This window comes from Excalfactoria chinensis, chromosome 15 (genome assembly GCF_039878825.1).
Source record: "Excalfactoria chinensis isolate bCotChi1 chromosome 15, bCotChi1.hap2, whole genome shotgun sequence".
In the NCBI taxonomy this organism is placed as follows: domain Eukaryota; kingdom Metazoa; phylum Chordata; class Aves; order Galliformes; family Phasianidae; genus Excalfactoria; species Excalfactoria chinensis.
In genome coordinates this window covers 442837-462148 of record NC_092839.1, presented here as the reverse complement: position 1 = coordinate 462148, position 19312 = coordinate 442837, and the positions used below count along the sequence as shown (strand labels likewise).

The following is a 19312-nucleotide window of genomic DNA, read 5'->3' as shown; positions in this document are numbered from 1 at the left end:
ACCCACCATGTTCTTAGTTACCAAACCTACTAGAAGATTGTTCTCAAGGTCACAGATCTAACATCACACCAGTCTGTGCCTCTTCATACCAAGGTACAGCTACCACAGGCAGAGCAAGGGCAACACGACACGCTCTATCCCTCTGAAGTGTGCAGGGCCCCAGCACTGCCTGTCCAGCTCAGGGACCAGTGCAGCATTGCAGTGCGATACGATTAGAGTTGTACCCACTCCCAGCAGTGGCAGTAAGCTGTAACTAAATCTCACCACCATTTCACCTTCCTTGGGTACTAACAGGCCCCAGATATTGTGCTACCTGCAGCCTAGTTACTTGGTTCTGTCACTCAGTACACACCCAGGCATGATTACCACTGTAAGCAGCAGAGTATTTGCCAACTCATTTGAAAATAATGGAACAAGTCCAACTGTGACTGAGCCCAGTAAAATCAGGCACCCTCGTGTTTCTCATGTATGTGACTCTGGTGTACTTTGAGGAATTCAGTGAGATGTTCCCCTGTGAAGAAACCTCCTCTTTGCTATGAAGACAAGCCAGGTCACACAGGCATGCGCTCATGGTGCCTTCTACCCCACCACCAAGTAAACCTTTCCTTGTACATTAATTAAAACAGATTGGCCAGGAAGAAAGCTCTCACAGCCTCTCTGAAAGCAATCTAGTCAGGCTTTTAGCTGCTTTGACTTCTCAGCAGATGATGGCAACTTCTGAAGTCTTCGACTGTATTATTTCTTACCCCATTTGCTAAAACAAGTTGCCTTATCCCTTCCTGTCCTTCCCAAGGACAACTTGTTGCATACCCACCCCTCCAGATTCCACTGTCACCCTGTGGGCAATCAGCAATCTAACTACAGGAAGCGAATCCAGTACTCTGCTTTAATTCCTTCTCAAAGGAGGAGCTACTGGACTGCTCCAGCATTGTATCTAGAGGCTGGCGGCACCTACCTTCTTCAGAGAGATTGTTCTCTTTGGTCTCCTGGTCCATCTGGCGGCACCAGCCCTCTAACCGTTCTGTTTCTGCCTGCAGTAGCTTCAGAAACCAGAACCCGTCCCGCCGGCAGGCTCCTGGCTGTGTGGGTTCCGATGGCGAGGCAGATGATGTCTCAAGCCAAGGGTCAGGAGGAGGGAGAGAGGAGGGCTCCAGGGCTGGGTCAGTGTTATCTCCATAGGAGAGGTTTCTCTTAATCTGTGAGGGCTTGGCTGGTTGCCTGGTACTGGTATCAACACCAACAGAGTTGTTGTGTTGGGGGCACTCAGCAACGTTTCTCTCAGATGATTTACAGCTAGAGTTACTGGGCTCCTGCGTGTCAGAGTCTGTATCCTGTTTGGAGGACATACTGCGAGAGTGGCTGTTTCTAGAGAGATCAAACCCAAACATATTAAACAGCAGAATTCAACCTGTCTGGTTGCACACACTAACCGTTAAAGACACTTGTTTATTATGCCTGCAGTTGAGCCTTCTCTTCACCTTCTCACACACAAACACACTACACATTCAGACAGACAAAATCGTAAGGTTGCCTGCTTACTGCAATAGGCCATTCAGACGAGAGGGCTGATGCATAATTCTAATTACATCTTGGACTATTCTGTTTCAAACTCCCATTGATTTGTCTGTTTGCAGCAGGTGTGTGCTGTGGAGGAAAAGCTATCCATGGGCCCCACACAACACCATTTGCATTAGAACAAAAAAGGGGAGGGAGGTGGTCTGAGCAGAAATGGGGACAAGAGCAATTTAGAAGAAAGGAATAAGAATTACAAAAGCCTGAGTCTGTCACTTACCGCCACTCGTCTTCTACCTGAACCCCGATGGACTGGAATTTGGTGACTGGTGGAGGAGGCTCCTCTTTGACCACTGGCTGAAGGCAGTCAACCTTATTAAACAAAAGAAATACAGACAAAAACAGACACAAGAACTTGCTGCTAGAATTCACGTTAGTAGACAGGAGAGGTGCACACACACACGGCATGCAGACACCACACAACAACTGCAGAGTTGTGCCAGGAGAGGTGCCAGGCTGCTGCACGGGTTTGCCTCCACTTGAGCATCAGGACTGTACCCCACTGGGCTGCTGCCAGGCACCTGCTCTGAGCGCACCCGGCTCTGCCATCTGCTGTTTGCATGGCACTGGCTGGGGAAGGGCTGCATGTCCCCAGGGGAGCAGCTGCACGTGGCACCTGACATGGGCAAAGGCCACGAGCTTCACAATCCAATTAAGACTGACAGAAAAGCCCGACTTCCTCTTCCCCAGGGCTGACACTCTCCACAGCCCTGGACAGAAGACTTAGAAGGTTTCAGGAAGGAAATCCAGGTGGTGGGCAGGTGGCACAGGAACCAACTCAGGAAAAGAGGAATGATGTCAGCCTCTCCAATGCAACTTTTCTTGCTCATGGCCCTTAACACATGCTTTGTCCCACCAGTCACACAGAGAAGCCTTTGCTGTGCTGTGTACTTAACTGGCCATCTAATCCCAGTGTAAAGCCATGGAGAACTTGTTCAGCACACACACAGTGACCTGCAAAGCCCAGCTTGTGATCTGGACATGCCGAAGTGCACGTGTTCTTGTCTGCAGTTTATAACTTGCAACACTAAGCCAGCAGTTTGGGCCAGAATTGCTGTTTTCAGGGAGCAGCCACCTGTACCTGGGAAATCGGCTCACAAGGAGTGCAATTGCAGCTGACAGTATTTGCTGGACAAAGCATAGGTTTATGCTACTCTGTGGGCTCTCACTTGCCTACAGTACAAACAACTCATCTCCATTAGTTTTCACAGAGTTAAATGCTTCCAGCAGGAATAGCAGCAACCTACTGGCACAACCAGCCAGCCCAGGGGAGCAGAGGCCACCAAGAAGTGCTCCCATCTGCCTAGAGCTCTGCAAGTCACACTGCAGCAGCCCACACTGCACAGATGGCAAGAAGGGGGGCCCATCACTCAGAAGAAAGTTGTCCCAAGAACCACAAAGGGCAAGGAACAGAATGACGCTGAGGAGGGTGAGCAGAGCACAGGATCAGCGCAGGTTTAACAGCACCAGAACGCCTCTTTAGAGAGACCCACTGATTTATGAAACGTTTCAAATTAAACTATCAGGTCTGTTACAGAAAGCATCTGCCCTATCTCCCCCCTGGGAACACGGAAGTTAGTATAACAAGCTATTCTAAGTGGGTTCAGATGAACACCTGGTCACACAAAACACACATGCTAAATAGATGGGCTAAGGACATTCCTTAGGACACAAAGAACAATGAACTGGTCCGTACTTGTATTCCTATAGATGACAGCTTCCTTTTGGGGATGTTTTCCACTTTAGGCTCTTCACTCGTCAGAGTCCCCTTGTCGCTTTTCAAAGTTGCATTTTTCTGTGGTAGTTCTGGAGTGTCTCTTGCTGGAGTCACGATGCTGCCCCTCGTCACGCTGGGTGTCCTGGTGCTGTCTAAACTGTCTGAAGAGTTGCTTAGTCCCGACTGGCTGGTCACCTCGCTCTTGTGGTCCTGGCTGTCCAGGTAGGTGTCCTGCGCCGATTCAGTACTGCTCTGCACAGTGACAGAGATGAACGGCTTTGATGTGGTCCGAGGTGGGACAGGAGGTGGAGTCTTTTTATATGCCACTAGGCATGATGAACCTGCAGCGATGGAGGTGGGGAGAACGGAGAACAGAAGAGGCGGACAGAGAGAGTACAGTAAAAGAAAGAAAAAGCAGGTCAGTCACAACATCCAAGAGGAGCCTCCAACCAGAAGCTGGAGGCAGAAATGCAGAAACAGCTTACAGCCAGCAGCTCATACTGAGTAACCCAAACCACAGCATAATGGGAAGCGGAAGGCAGAGCTAGAGCTAGCTTGCAAAAGAAGTTAAAAGAAACACCATGATGTGTGAAAGGCTAGTAACGGAGAAGAGGTACAGAGAAGCCTCCCAGGACTGCTACAAGGTTTGGCAGGCGTTAAGTCTCCACGCTGGGGGAACTCTTTTTGTCTATGCCCTAGGTTTTAGAGTCCTAGTACAGCCAAGTGTCTCAGCTCTTTGTCCCATCAGTTGACAACTTTCTGGACCAGGGTGGTGTTTTTTCCTATAAAAAATGGAAAGAAGCCATAAAATGTATTAGATGTTGATAGTAAGAATATAAAAATCTAGCTGCTGTACATGACAGGAAAATACATCACTCCAGATCCAATAGCTTGAGAGGTGAGGCTGTGCTGCTCCACATGGCAACAGGGATACACACACAGCCACTACATACATATATACGCACACAGGCTCACAATGTCAAAAAGACATTAGCAATGGCCTCACCAAGATAGGTTCTCCCCTCTGCCTGTCTCCGGACTTTGGGCTCCTTAGAGTCTGGGGACACAAGCCAGACTTCCCCAGCTGCAGTACAGACTGTCACACACAAACAGAGCCCTTGTGCTCTCAGCCCAAGAGCTGCCCTTACAGACCCACTTGCCCTGCTCCCAGCCTGCATCCCCTACTCACTGGTTCAATGGGGATGCCCTTCCCTAGTGATCACAACAGGCACTGCCCCGGACACGAGGACCCTGTCCTCTGGGTCTGCTGCAGCCCCCTGCAGCCTCACCCCATGCTGTGGGGAGCACTGAGCCCTCACCCAGGTAAGGACTTCCATATGAACAGTACAGGCTGTGCTGGGCAGGACAAAGCTTGCAAGCAGCCACCTCACTACACACACCTGCACCCTTTCATTCCCTTACTCCTCTTCACCTCAGTTTTATTCCTCTCTCAGTCACCCAAACCCTGCCCTTGTCCTGTCTTTGGTCTAGCAAGTCCTATGCCATCCCAAACCATTCTTCCACTACACCTGGGTACCCGCATGGGAAGGGTTGTTTCAGGCAACTGAGTCTCACAGCTCCTCCTTTTTTCTCCCTAGAAATATCCCTGTGTGCCACCATGTCCCCAGCAACGTGGCCATACCACCAGCAGACAAACTGCTCAGCAATGCATTGTGCACCATGGGCTATTTACACAGTCCACATGTACCTTTATTAATGGCTAGAAGCTCCATTTCAAAGAAAGAGCTAAAAAAAAAGGGTTTATGAGGAGGAGACCCATGCTCCCAGAAGTGTCTGCGTAGCTAAAGCTGCTGTGGAGCGCTGTAATGGCCCCACTGCTGCAGGAGAATGGAGCCCGCAGAGAAGCTCAGGAAGGTGAATCAGTACCAGTTCTGATCTGCTCGAATGCACAGACTGAGTATGGAGTGAGTGGAGACCTGGAGGCCACCAGAACAGAACCTCTCCTGCCAGCTCACCCCACAACTCACACTCCCTTCTGATACAGGTCCCTCCTGCAGCCACGAGGGCTATCCAGCTGGGAAGCACACAGCTGAGAAACACCTGGACAAGCTATTTTGTGTGACAACTGGGCAGTTTTTCAGCTTGACCTGCTCCTGCTATTCCTTACGGTGACACAAGCTGTGTAAACTGCTCAGGACATCCCAAGCCTGCAGCTGCTGTATGTCCCGCCAGAACAGGAACATATTCAGCACTTGAAAAGCCACCCACGGTGATATCCTAAAATGTCAGACAAGTGTGGCAACTTGTCAGATTTACATGCCAAAACACAGCTACACACATCCTTTAGCCAATACTTGTTCAGTCACATTAACAGCGCGCTGCCGTCCTGCCAGGGCACTGCCAGCTGCTGACTGTAACAGCACCAGCATTCACTTCCATCCTGCTCACCCCAGACCACTCCCATCCTTTGCAGGGCACAAGCTCACACTCCAGGACAGCAGCAGGACACGCTCAGAGCAGCACCAGATCAGAACCATTTAGTATCTCCAAGCAAGTCAACCTTGAAACTGGGATGCTGAGTTCAGCAGAGGTACCAGATTCAATAGCAGTACTTGCACAGGCTGCACTGCAGTATGGAGCTGGTCTCTGCCCACAGCAACGCATCCCAGCACTGTGCAGACATAGGAACCAGGAGGTCAGAGCACCACACACCACGTAACTGCTGCCTCTTTCCCCAAGTTCCTTGTTGCACATCTCCCAACACCTCCTTGAGCACACTGCAGATCTGATTAAGTTAGAACTTCACTTGTTACAGATGTTCACCTGCTCAAACCTTTCAGGACAGGTTTTGGCTACACCTACCCAGTCACTATGCTAGATGGGTGAAGCACTTCTCATGTAAGCATGGTCAGGAGTGGCTCTCCTGGGCAGGGAAAAGGGAGCCATGGAGCCCCCCACAGGTAAGGAGTCTGCCTAGGCACCTCATCAAGGCTTTCCTGATACAGGAACACCATCTTAGCACTGTGCCCGGCCCCAGCATGCCCCCTGCCAACCAGCAGTGAGGCCTGGGGAAATCACGCCATGTGGGGCAGAGCTGATGGGACTGCTTTGGCACTTCTGCTGCTGTGTTTACAAGCAGCACAGCTCGGGTTTCCCAGCTGCTGTTTATGCCCACAGGGCTGTACTGTAATTAGGAAAGTAAATCAGCAGCTATCTGATATCGAATACTGCAGCTAGGCAAAACAAGGGGGGGGGAGCACATCAGCAGGGACAGAAAAAGGCACATTTCCTAGGGAAGACAGGTGGTGCTTAGGGTCAGTTGTGCTTACAAGCAATAACGCTGTTTGCAGTGCTGCGTATGCAGAGCAAAGCAGCAACTTCACATTCCAGCAGATGCTTTTGTGGTGTCCTGCTCAGCTGAAGAGCACAGATTTTCGCTAAAAGGGAACCCCACTGTGCAGCAACAAAATGCCCTCATTGACCAACCTGTGGTCAAAGAGCTGCCTGTGATTTCTTAAGAGTCTACTGCTCTAAAAGCCCACACAAACAGAGGGAATGCAGGAAGATCTGGAACCTTGAATAACTAAGAGTGCTTTGATGAGCGCAGTTCCAAAGTAATCCCACTGATGCCCTCTGCAATCATAAGACAGGGACTTTTCACTGCAAAGCCAGAAACCACAACAAATCTAAACCTAACCTAAAATGGGCTCCAAAAACCATTCAGGGTAAACCGACCTGTAACAGGCAGCCCTTCTCCCTCAGTGCAAATATGAAATTTCAGTGTTTCTTGTGTCCATGGGAAGAGATAAGAAGTCCTGAGGAAACCAAGTGCATTGTGCTATTTCTGTGGGGGAAATGTGATGAACCAACCAAGCGGGCAGCATGCCCTCATGCCACCAGTTGTTCCCAGCAGCGAGCAGCTCCTGATCCAATGCAGGTCACAGCCTACTGCACTTCTAGTTCAGTTTGTGATGTAACGTGGAGCTGCAGCCCACGTTACATCCCATGGGGGCAGTGGAGCAGGTATACATTTTACTCCACCGTTTGCCTGTAGTGTGCAGCACCACTGAAATTTGTGAACATCAACCAACACTGTGGAAATGGGGAAGCTTTGCTTAAGCCCCCAGCTCTGCAGCACCAGAACCTTCCCACCTGTAGGATCTCCTACAGTCATCAGAATTTACAGCTGCTGTGGATGACTGATGGGCCAGGGGAGTGCTGTCTGCTTATAGCCTTCTTTGCATTATTGCTTTTAGAAAGCAGCATGTTTCAAAACTAGCATCTTCCACACGGCATGACCTGCTGCTGGCAGGGATTAGGGCAACACCCACCAACTTGACTTCAGGCAAAAGAGCTTCACTTTCAGAGCGTTAACCTGGAGGGCTGCTCTGACCCTCGAGCCAGTTGAGCATACTGTGATCCTCACCCTCTCCTTCTGAACTGGGCAATTGCTTCTTGAAGGACTAAAGCACAGGAGTCAAAAAAGAATATTAAATCCAGCACCGCCTTGAGAGGCCCCTGTTCAAACACGAGCAAGCTGAACTTACCTGCACAGTACCTGCAGCACTGCCAAGATCATAGCCAAGGTATTTGGTTTTAGATTTAAACACTGTAATTGCTGTCTGGTGTGTGTCTAGCACAGAGTGCAATTATTTTGTTGCTCTGGTTGATTTAACATAGACAAGCAGTATTCCTTGTCATCCTCATGGCTTTAAAGACCTATTTAAGCCATTCTCAATTTTATTAAATTAAAAGCTCCAAGTCACAAGTTGTGAAGGTGAGGTGCATTAGCAGAGCTCAGACTGCTAACCACTTCTGTGCCCTACACATCATCCATGGAAAGACCTAAAGAAATGACATACCTTCCCCTTGCATAAGGCCACGCACTCCAAAATAATCTCTCCTGGTACAAGACAAACTCCTTTGCCTCTTAAATGAAACTTCCCAATAATAATGCAGCAGGAACAAGAACAGCCCTAAGCTGCACTTTGGTCACATGTCTCCAGGCTTGTTTACGGGACATATTTACAGGTAGCTTTTAATAGTAAATGATACCAGAACAGTCACATTCCAAACAGCCTAACCGCCGATCTTCATGAACTTGCACGGCACAACACAGGACCGAAGCTCTAAAGACCCGCAGGATGCCTTGTTTGTAGGATGTCCAAGAAAAAACGATTCCCACTAACAATTGCTACTGCAGACAACACAACTGAACAATAGTTCAGACAGAAGGGACCCCCACCTTTTCCTCACGCCTACCTCTTAAGTGATCGCCTTCATAAATATCAGTCCAGTGCTTCCTTTAGATCCCTTCTTGCTGCTGACATGCATAAAAGAGCCCTTTTTCCATTCAGCAAAAATCGTGTACTGATCTATTTCACCATCTTCCCAGCCAAGACAGCCACCTGCTGTCACAGCTCCCACAAGACCTCCTCTATTCTAAAACACGTCTAGGAAGGCATTTTTCCTAGCTGGCTCGCTTGGTACTTGCAACACAGAGTTATCTTTCATACGCTTTAGGAATATCCCAGACTTCTTTGTCACAGCAGTTTGTGGTTGAGGAGAGGATGAAGGCAACTGTTCCAGAAATTTCCCCCTACAGAGTAGGTCAACCGTGCCATCACCCTGGGTAGGTGATCAATAGCAGACACATACCACATTGCTTTGCAATGCACTGCCTTAATCATCACTACCCAGAAGTTCTCTCCTTGTATCATCCCTTATGGTGATGGCCATAAACCTAGATCTTTCCACCACCACCTGCTTTGCTATTGCTCTCCAACAGCTGACAGCCCACTAGCCCAGCACCCCAGGCACGTGAGTGTCATTGATATCAGTTTCGGAAGGACCAAAGCTCATTCATTCCATCTCAAGCATGCACACATTAGTACATATCTCTTGGCACAAACTCAGTGCTCCTAATGATGTCCCCCTCTCACACCAATCCTGGTTTAAAGACTTCTCCATCACCCCTGCCAGATTATGAGCCAAGGAATTGTTTGCCCATTGAGACAGTCGGGTTCCACCCATTGATAAAGGCAACTTGCCAGCTGAGGGTGAAGATACTTACAGTGATAAATTCATCTACCCACGTTATTAACCAACAAGAAAATGTTTCCATCTAGACAAGACAGGCATTCTTTGCATCCCCTACTTTCAATTTCACTAAACCTTGGTTAAACAAAAACATACTCCTGAAAAGCAAACTTAAGTGACTGCTTTAAAGAGACCGCTTGTGGAAGTGCTACAGATTCGTACTCCAATTTTCAGTTTTCCATTTTAATAGTAGCAAACTTTGAAAAAAGGAAAAAATCTCCACACTACAGGGCAAAGGAAGTGCCTGACAGGGAAGCGAGCTGCTGACAGTGATGATGGAGCTGAGGGCCTGCAGAGCTTTGCAGCCCTTCTGCCCCCATCAGGACAGCTGCCTGCCCTCGCTGCACTCCAGCCTGTGTTGCTTCCATGGAAACTGAACGTGCCTCTCAAGCCCTATGGTGTGACCAGCCCAGGCCCTCTGAAGCTCTCAGAAAATCAAAACCAATATCTTCAGCAGCCAGCCAACCCCTCCAACTTTGCTCACTGTAACAGCTCTGGGCTTCCAACCACGCAGATGCCAGGGAGCACCACCAAGTACGCAATACACCTCCCACTCGAGCCCACACACACAATGCTCCTGCTGCACAAAGCATTGCATGTTGTTCTGAAGGAGGCCAAAGAAATCCAAGCTCTCATTCCTCTCCTGTCAACTTCCTCATCCTCAGAACCTAGGCAAAGCACAGCTCTGCAAGTAGAGCAGCACGCCAAGCAGTTTGCTTGCACACATGCAATGACAGCCACAAAAAGGCAGCCATTGCTACACTACTGTCTGTGTCACCGCTTCCCCTCCTACCATCAACACCACCATTCTGAAGACAGATACTTACTTTCCAGACAGACACAGTGACGCCTGGGGCTGGTGTGCACTGTCCCATCCGTGCCAAGGCATTGAGCATCCCTTTTAGCCAGCCCTGGGACACAGTACCAGCTTCACTAGCACACCCAGCCTGATGTGACAGCATCACAATGCCAAAGAACACAACCGAAGCAGGAACAGGGATGGAAGGTGGGTCTGCAGATAGGGGAACTGACTGTTTCCACCTTACATCAACAGCAGTAATTCACCTGCGAGATGAGCATGCATTAGATGAAGGTGCCTTTACTAACAGGGCTGTTCTTCCCACACATCGCACAGGCTTTCCCAGGAGCACCCACCATCATACCAGACACACCTGACCCACATCACTGCCTCCTGCTGCCCAGGGCCTGCAAGTAGACTTCTCCATTTCAGCCTGACATTTCTTTGCCAGAATAACTACCTACTTAAAGGCAAGAGAAACATCCACTTCTTTAAAGCCTAGCTATGAGTCAGCCAAAGCAGCTAACAGTTGTCTCCTCATCACTAAGCAATAAGTGCTGCCACGCTTCTAAGTGCTACAACATTACAAAGTCACATGCAAACAGATCTTTGCCTCCTAGCTGGGAAAATAGTTGCTGGTCAAGCAAGCAGAAAAGCAGCACCTGCTGCTTCTGGTTCAGTACCCATCTTGGTCACAGCACTCTTGCATGTTTCCAGGGCTAAGCTGGCATATTTATTCATCTGCTGCCTGTTATTAAGACACAAGTGACTGCCTTGCATTTATTTGTCCATTGCTTGGTACACGAAGTTCCTAAGTATTATGGAAACAAAAGAACTGGACATCTGCAGGAAAAGGACCTTGAATGCAAGGGAGCAACTTCAAAGTAGTACAGCCACAGTAAGAGCTCCTCCATACCATGCAAATACAAAACCCAAGGGCTGTCCTCAAATAGCTATGTATTTCTTGACTAACGGTACAGCCTTCATCCAAAACGGCCTGTGCAACCATTACAACGCTGCTCATTTGTGCCCAAGATGCCCCAAATGTGAGAAGTATGAGTTCACAGTCAAGGGGGGCTGTGATGCTGAGCCAGGGGCTACATAAAGTGAGGCATGGACAGGCAGGAGGGCACAGCGCTGCCACTCAGGACTGCAAGGCACTTCAATGGCCACTGTAGATCGGACGTCCAGGCCTCGAGCTCTGCAGAGGGAGATGGAAAGTTCACCCAGGGAAAGAAAGGCTGTGACCACTAGAGGAGCCTTGGATTCTTCAGCATGCCAGGTGAGAGCATTTTGGAGATGCTCCTATTCAAACATTGTAGCAAAACTCAGAAGTTACAGTAAACACTTATACAATGAAATCTGCTACACTGGGAGGGCACAGCAGCTTTTCCTCCTTCCCTTTCTTAAAAGGCAGCCTTTCAGAAGGTCACAGTTTTAAGGAGAAGCATGAGGCATCGGATGACACTGCCCAAGAATGACAGGGTTTAAAAATACAGCATCTCCCACAGCTGGGCTTCTGACCCATCTGGTCATCTTCTCCTTTCTGGGCGCAGTTAATGTTACTGTGAGGACAACACATGCTGCAGAGAATGCAAGCCATAGACACTCCCAGACCCATCTGCAACAACTGTTACTGGGGCTTCTATTTGTACTCCAAGTGACACTAAATTCTCCCCACCCTCCCGAAGTCATTTCAGCACGGGTTTTTAAAGCAAGAGCAGCTATGCGCAGCTCCACCCTGCTCCACAGCCCTGCGCTCAGCAAGCACACCATCTGTATTGTGGACTCAGGCAGGACTCCAACCCAGCAGGCAGAGTAGCAGCATAAAGGAATATTTTTTATTTTCAAGCTGTTAATTCACTAATAAGCGGCAAAAGCCTTAAAAACTGTCACTGGAGCCTAGACAAACTCTTGGGCAGCAGCATGGGGTGACCAAGTATCCATGCTGCCAGCTGGTCTGATAGGGGCTGGGCAGTGGGCAACCCCATCTGATTCCTTCCGCTGCTCATTCTGCCCTGCAGGCCCTTCTGCCATGGCTCCACCTGCACAGTCAGGTTGGCCTCCCCTACCTGGAATATTATGAGCAGCTCCAGGCTCCCCAGTATAAAAATGACAGGGATCTCCTGGAAAGAGTCCAGCAGAGAGCCACAAAGATGATGAAGGGCCTGGAGCATCACTTGTACGAGGAAGGGCTGAGCAACCCATATCTGCAGACCCACCTTCCATCCCTGCTCCTGCTTCAGTTGTGCCCCCTCGCCGCAGCACTGCAGTTACACAGCAGCCAACTCCCTGTCTGCAGAACAAGCAGCTACAGAAGACCAAGCGTAGTCCTAGGCCTGTAGCACGTTGGTTTTTGTTTGCTTGTTCTTAAAACCAAGTGTGGGAATCTCACAGGGGCAGAGGCTCAGTGCAGCTTTGAAGCCACACTCAGACACACTGCTTTTCTTGCTTGCTTTTGGCCAGAGGACGCAGAAGCAGCTGGAGAGCACACTGACACAGACACCCGTGCCTGGGAGAGCAGCACTGCCACACCACGGGGCTGACTGTGTCACCCAGCACAGGATGGCTGTGCACTCACACTCACCTCCTGGCACCAGTGGCAGCCCCAGCATGCCGGAGTGTCTGCCCCAAAGCAGAACCTGAGCTGTGTCCACACAGTGAGTGTCAGTGCAGATCAGACACAGATCTCAGCACTGACACCACCAGCCAGGAGATCAGAGACCACAATGATCTGCTAGCAAAACAGGAGAGAAAGTGACTCAACACATCTGGAGCCCTATGTCCCAAAAGGGATATTCTTCAGGAACAGTGCTCGCTGTGGGCTCCATTCCTCCTTTCTTGAACAGGAATACTGCAGTGATCCAGAAATGATGATTCCTTCACTGAAGAGCTAGAAGAATGTTAGTGCAGACCTCCCACGACAGCTTTTATCTGGGGCAGCTTTGGCTCAGCAGCTCCAAAGGCATTAGAGAGGCCTTCTGAAGAGTAAGAGCTGCACAGGACACCCAAGGCCACAGATGAGACAGCCAGAGGCACTCCAAGGAGTGCTGTTCTGGGCTGGCTGCTGTGGCATTACACAGAGCACCAACCATGCTGGAGTGTCTCTGTGTTCAGCACCCCTCCCCCTGTAATTTTTGTATAGAGACACCAAGGCAGCACACATTAATTAGGGGCACATATGTGAACCGGACACAAGTCATTAGCCAGTGCCACAATGTTGCAGGCTGTTTCCCTTCTCCACTGGGGATGTTAATCCATCACTGTCAGTTTACCTACTGCTGCAAGAGCAATTGATGCACCATGGAGTGTCAAGCTGCACTGATCAGCATCAGGCATTTAATAGAGACACTGTTCTAATAAGAAATCAATGAGCATCCTCTGTTTATCTCCTGCTATAGCCACTTCTAAGTGGAGCAAGAGTATTAGCATTAATCTTCTGCGTTTGAGAAAGCAGGTTTTATTAGTTTTTCCTCCAAGCTAGCAGTTTCTAGAATATCCTGCAGAAGTAGGTCCCACAAGCTAATTATGCATCACATGAAATATTCCTTTCCATTTGCCATCACTTTGCTTTATGCGATACCACACCACCCTCAATCAGAGGATTGCATTGCAGATGCTTTCAACTATGCCACTGTAGGAATCCAGGGAATCTTAACACCTCCTCAAAGTCACACCCAGTGAAAAAACATATGGCTAAAAACCCATGCAGGACTGCTTGGTAACCCAAGTCTGCTCCTGTCCATGTCAAAGCTCAACAGCTCAGACTTATTTTAGCACTTGCTGACCTCTCAAGCACACACAAAAAAAGTCATTCTGAAGCATTTATTCCCATGTCAAATGAGAAGCACTGCAAGCTTTTAAAGTACAGGCAATAAGCTGTACTGTACACGTTGAGCACCAAGTGCAACAACCCAACTGCTTGTCTGCTCAGAGGGATTTATCCACTGGCACATTACCAATAGCACAGCTATTCTGCAGTACTTCCCATGCATCTCCTGTTTGGCTGAGTGAACACTCTCCAGTCCCACCATAAATCACAGAAGCTCTAGAGTTGAAAGGGACGTTTAAAAGTCATCTAGCCCAACTCCCCTGCAGCGCACAAGGACACCATGGCTCCATCAGGTTTTCCAGGGCCTGATCCAGGCTCACCTTAAAGTCTCCCAGGATGGGGCATCCACATCTCTGAACAACCTGCTCCAGCACCTCACCACCCTCACTGTAGAAGTCTCTTGTATCTAACCTAAATCTACCTCCTTCGATCTTGAAACCTTCCCCCCTTGTCATTCTGCCTTGGTCCCACCAGCAGGCAGCTTCAGAATCAGTGGGGATGGGTTGCCATTATTTTAAGTGCACCACTTAAACACTGTTCACAGAAGAACTAGCCAAGAGGGTGCTTAGAATGCTGATGGCAGCCAGCAGCTTGTCAGCAGACTGTGATAACTGGAACAGGGCTGCACTGATGACAGCAACATCCAGGCTCGTTTGCTCCCCTGGTATAAACACGACTACCTTGGGGATGGCTTCACTACCAGGAGCAGCAGTCCTCCAGCCTACCTCAGACAGCAGACAGAACAGGTAGGAATTGTCACCATTGCTGGAGAGAAACCCTGAGGCAAGAGGAGAATCAAATCCTCCATTGCTTTATTCAGTCTCAAGACTTCACCACAGCATTCAGTTACGAGGTTCCAACTGTTACTCAGCCCCAGAAGAGGACCTGGTGGCACCCGCTCACACAAGATGAAATTTCAGCTGTTTTAGGCTATGGCAGCTATTCAGTGATGCCACCAGAAAAGCAGCAGATGGTTTTGCCAGAACATTATGGAAAAAACTCCCCCCACACCCAGAGACTGGGAATTAATTCTTTGTAAGCTCCAAACAAACCACACCCTGTACCCACAGGGGCAGGGAAAGCAATGTGTCAGCAGACAAGCAGACAACAATGCAACAGTCTCTGCGTGAGGAAGATGGGGAAAGGCATCAGGATACACTTCTGCTTACCTACCCTGAGAAAAGTCCAAGCATTAGCCAGGAGGGTCTCCTTGCTCAGAAATATGCTGCCAGGCAGCCAGCACTCAAGATTTACATCGACAAAGCTATAATCATCTCAACAGGTTCTAATATTTAGATTCAATTGAAGCTGTTTCCTGCCTTAAGAATATACAAACCGAGATGTGGCAACATTATGCTAATACCGAAGAATCAAAGTCAAAGTTGCTGGGAAACTTCTGACAGCTGAAGCACAGGACAAGCTTTACAGGTTGAGAAAACTAGTCCATATTCTAATTCACAGCCCAATACGGCATTAGTTAAAAGATAAATAACATGAACATGCAGAAAAGGCTTCCTCTATAATCAGGTTGCTCCTTCACCATTAGCATTAAATTTGAGAGCAATTAGCTGTTGCTCCAACCAGAACTGGCAATACTGCACAACCCTCACCTGATCTGAAGAGACCAAGTCAGTCCTCAAAGTAACAGCAGGCAATTAAGAAAATAACTCGACCTTCTAATCCTTTTGGATAAGGTATTAGAAAGCTTCTGAAAGCACAGCTGTTATCATCACTTGGTTTTCAGCATGCTCCTTTATGAACTACCATGTTGCAACAAAGCTGAGCTGACTTGAGTTCTAACACCACTTCTGTCTCACTCTCTAGGCACAGAGGAGGCAGAGACAGTACAGAATGTCCCGACTTCACTTACACTGCTCTCCTACAGGCCTAGAGTCCTCAACTGTGATTTCCCAGGAATTTCAAGTATCACAAACACTCCCAGGGCAATGCTCTGTTCTGCCACCCTTCCAAAGGGAGGAGATATCAGGACTAAACTTTCTGGAACTCTCATTTTGGTAATCAAGGAGACAATGATACAAAGAAACCACTGTTCTAAGCTCCAAAATGAAAGAGCACAACAAACCTCGGGTACCAACTGAGTCTTTTCCAAGCACATCTGAGCTAACTCTGACCTAAACAGCTTCAAGCCATTGACAAGCCTTGCTTTTTACCAGAGGTTCCAAGCCCCCAGGTTCCCATCCGACAGCCTTGAAGAGTTCCTGCAATCTTTTAAGCTGAGAGCCCAGACCGCTGCATTTCTACCACAAGTATGGGAAGCAGGAGGAAGGTCTGCAGTCATACATGCAATACCCACATCAACATCAGCCTGGTCGTTTGGCTTGCAGAACTCACCAGAAAGCACTTTGAAGGCTTTTAACTAGAAAAAGGATGCAAAGGAGAGGCTAACAGTCCTACCACATCAATTTACCAGATTCAGTTACTAGGCAACAAATCTGAACAACACTTAGTTATGTTGCTTCTCACTCCATCTTGTCCGCCATGGTGTATTCAGGAGTTTGGTATTAGACATGATGACTCCCTGACCTCCAAGGGAGGGTTTGCAATAGAACCCAGTCCTAAGCAGAAGCGTTCCATGTCAGTGCAGCACAACCAGCTGCTCTCAGGAACCTGCTCAGCTGCCCCACACTGCTTTCCCATCTTGAAAGCTATATGCTGCAAGACTTACGGGCTTCCCTACATTGCTTTTCCCAGTTCAAGCCCTGTTTTCTACTTGGGACTTCATTCCACTCAATTTCCACCCCCTTTCAACCCACTTCTTGCATAGCTCCCACTACAAAGCAAACACCATCCAGATCACACTCTCAGGAATCTTATGGCTGTTATTCAACACACTTGCTGCAGGGACGCCACCTGCAAGGCTGAAACATCAACTAGTAGATCAATTAAAGCTTCCTCAAGTAAAGCTGCCAGCACTGGCACTCTGTTTTTCCTGATCACAGGACCAAAGGGAGAGGTTACTCTGGCTGGTCTGGAAGAAGACAGCAAGCACTGGTTTAGAGTAGCTTAAGGAAGGTGATGTGAATGAACTTGAGTCTGACAGTTGTGAAGTTGTTCCAGTGGAAGGCAGTTTACCAGAGATGTTTTTGGAAGAAGTCTCTCCTTACTCAGCCACAGCTATGTGACCTCATTAGCACTCCCCTGACTACCCAGAGCTGCACAAGCCTTCAGGGAAGGCTCTGAAAGATTCCTCCAGCTGTTCTGTGAGAAGAGCTGTAAACAGATGTCAGCAGCTATCCAGGGAGACTCATCTAGAAGGATGGAATGGCCTCAAAAGTGTTCTATCCAAAATGCTCCTCTCTCCTACCCATCTTTAGCTTCCCCTTCCAGCATGCACACTGGTTTCACAGAGCTGTCTCAGCCATCTGCGCTTGTCCCAGGCAGCAGAAACATCAGCAGGGTTTTTTCTTCTTTGGTTGTGAAGCCCTGCTCCAAACACACACAGAAGCCTTTTGTCAATTACAAAACAACTTCAGCAATAACAGAAATGGTACCGGGGCAAAAAACACAAGACCTATGGTATTCAGTTTGACACAAGGTGCAGGTCAAACACCAAAACTAACATAAGCAGCTACAGCCCTGCTTCTTATACCAGGGATTTGCCAAGTTTGAAGTTCTAGACAGTAGATAAGGGCCTTTTTGCAGGGGTCTTCTGAGTCCCAATTATACCAAACAGCTGTGTCACCAGCCCCTTGGAGGATACCAGAGATACTGGCAGAGAGGTGTTGGGACTCATTCACAACAACTCTGTGATTCCACCTGGCAAAGCTGGAGCATTCAGACAGCTGTTGGAATACAAAGGTAGAGACAACTCAAAAGCGTACAGTACAAGGAGAGTCTTCCTGCAAGAGTGGAGTAAGCTGCACAAACTGCTACTTGTGGAGACTTCCTCACCAATCAAGGATGAAAATACCTGCAAGAAAACCAGTGTGGATTTTCCTGGCTAAGGAGCCAGCTCTGCAGAAGCACCAAGTGTTGGCCTGACCTTGCTCTCACAAAGACACCAAAGGGAGCACTGAGCAGCACAGCAAACAACCCCACCTCTCCATCTCCCTGAAAAGCAGAGACAGAGCAGACGCTCTGAGGACTGCCCAAGGTTGGAGTTATTTCTTGGCTTGGCTATTTCCCTGCTCTTGGCCAGGGCACAATTATGGGACAAGAGGAAAATCACTGTATTTAATCAGCCACTTCATGCCAATTGTCAAACAGCAACACTGGCTGTAGAACAAAACTCACAGTAGCAGCTGCACTCTTCCATGTGAAACACCAGTATTCTGATGTGTGCTTTCCCCTCAGCTCAGCCTTTGCCCTCTCTAGCTCAAAAGGATCTCTGAGCTCAGAGCTATACTGTAGCTATTACAAGACAAGCCCCAGTATAGACTGGTACCAGGTCAGGCTCTCTGAGGTTAGTCCAGCAAGTGCTTTCACCTCTAGTGTCCATAGAAAGCAAGATGTCATCATGTAGCCACCTAGAACATAATTTTTTGTTTTGTGTGCACAGTAAGTTTGGGTCAAGGTGAGACACAAGTAACACCTCTATGAGAGATGGGCACAGTGCGAGGGCAGAAGGAGGCTGCCATCATCGCAGGCTGAACCAGGACCAAACCCCAGCCCAGGCCTTCAGCACACACACTGCAGTGCTCCACATCCCCAGCACTCTGACACCACCCTTGAGTTGCTCAGGGTCACTTCTGAGGCCAGTGATATTGGACTGGGAAACACAAGAATCTGTCCTTTCTTCTACATTTTCTTACAAAGCACCTTCAAAAACATTCACATTGTTTAGAAAACAAAGCCACGCTTCCAGAGGAAGAGATACCAGACAAGTCACCACCAGTCTTCCAAAGACCAAAACAACTACAATGCTTCTGAAATTAATAGCCCTGTGCTAAGTAAAGAGATGGGAAAACACCAAATATGTGCCCTTAGTTTTTAGGTGTCCCGTGTGAGTAGAAGAGAGAAGCCTATCTGGTGACATGCTGGATACTTCCCCACTTGCTCAAGCCGTGGCTGTGATGTTAATCCCCAGCACATGAGGTTGAGGTGTCCTTAAAATCAAGGAGGGCCCAAAAAGCTGCTCCTCTTCAGCAACCAGTACATGAGGCTGCCTTGGGATCCGCTTTCTCCCACTCCCACCGCACACAGGACTCTGCCTGTTTCATGGGGATCCCAGCACCCAGCTGCAGAAGGATCATCCTCCTGCTGACTGCCAGGGATGTGCCAAAATGCAGCCAGGAGAGCCCTTCCTGCACAACTGGCCACCCCCTGCACATTAGGGCTGATAACACAACCAGAGTGAATCCCAACTTCAGGC

At 48.7% G+C, this 19312-nt stretch overlaps 1 protein-coding gene across 16 annotated transcripts in view; it reads right to left on the bottom strand.

Annotated features, from left to right (window-relative positions):
- DLGAP4 (DLG associated protein 4) overlaps window positions 1-19312 on the bottom strand; it is a 150652-nt gene that overhangs the window by 4550 nt on the left and 126790 nt on the right. For 14 of the 16 annotated variants that reach the window (XM_072350513.1, XM_072350502.1, XM_072350501.1 and 11 more), the window contains 3 exons: window positions 3269-3630; window positions 1793-1884; window positions 956-1365 (listed from right to left, as the gene is read on the bottom strand). In XM_072350513.1, the coding sequence (XP_072206614.1) occupies window positions 956-1365; window positions 1793-1884; window positions 3269-3630 (864 nt within the window). Of the gene's footprint in view, window positions 1-955; window positions 1366-1792; window positions 1885-3268; window positions 4072-19312 lie in introns of all 16 variants that reach the window. The other 2 variants (XM_072350515.1, XM_072350516.1) reach the window with 1 other exon arrangement.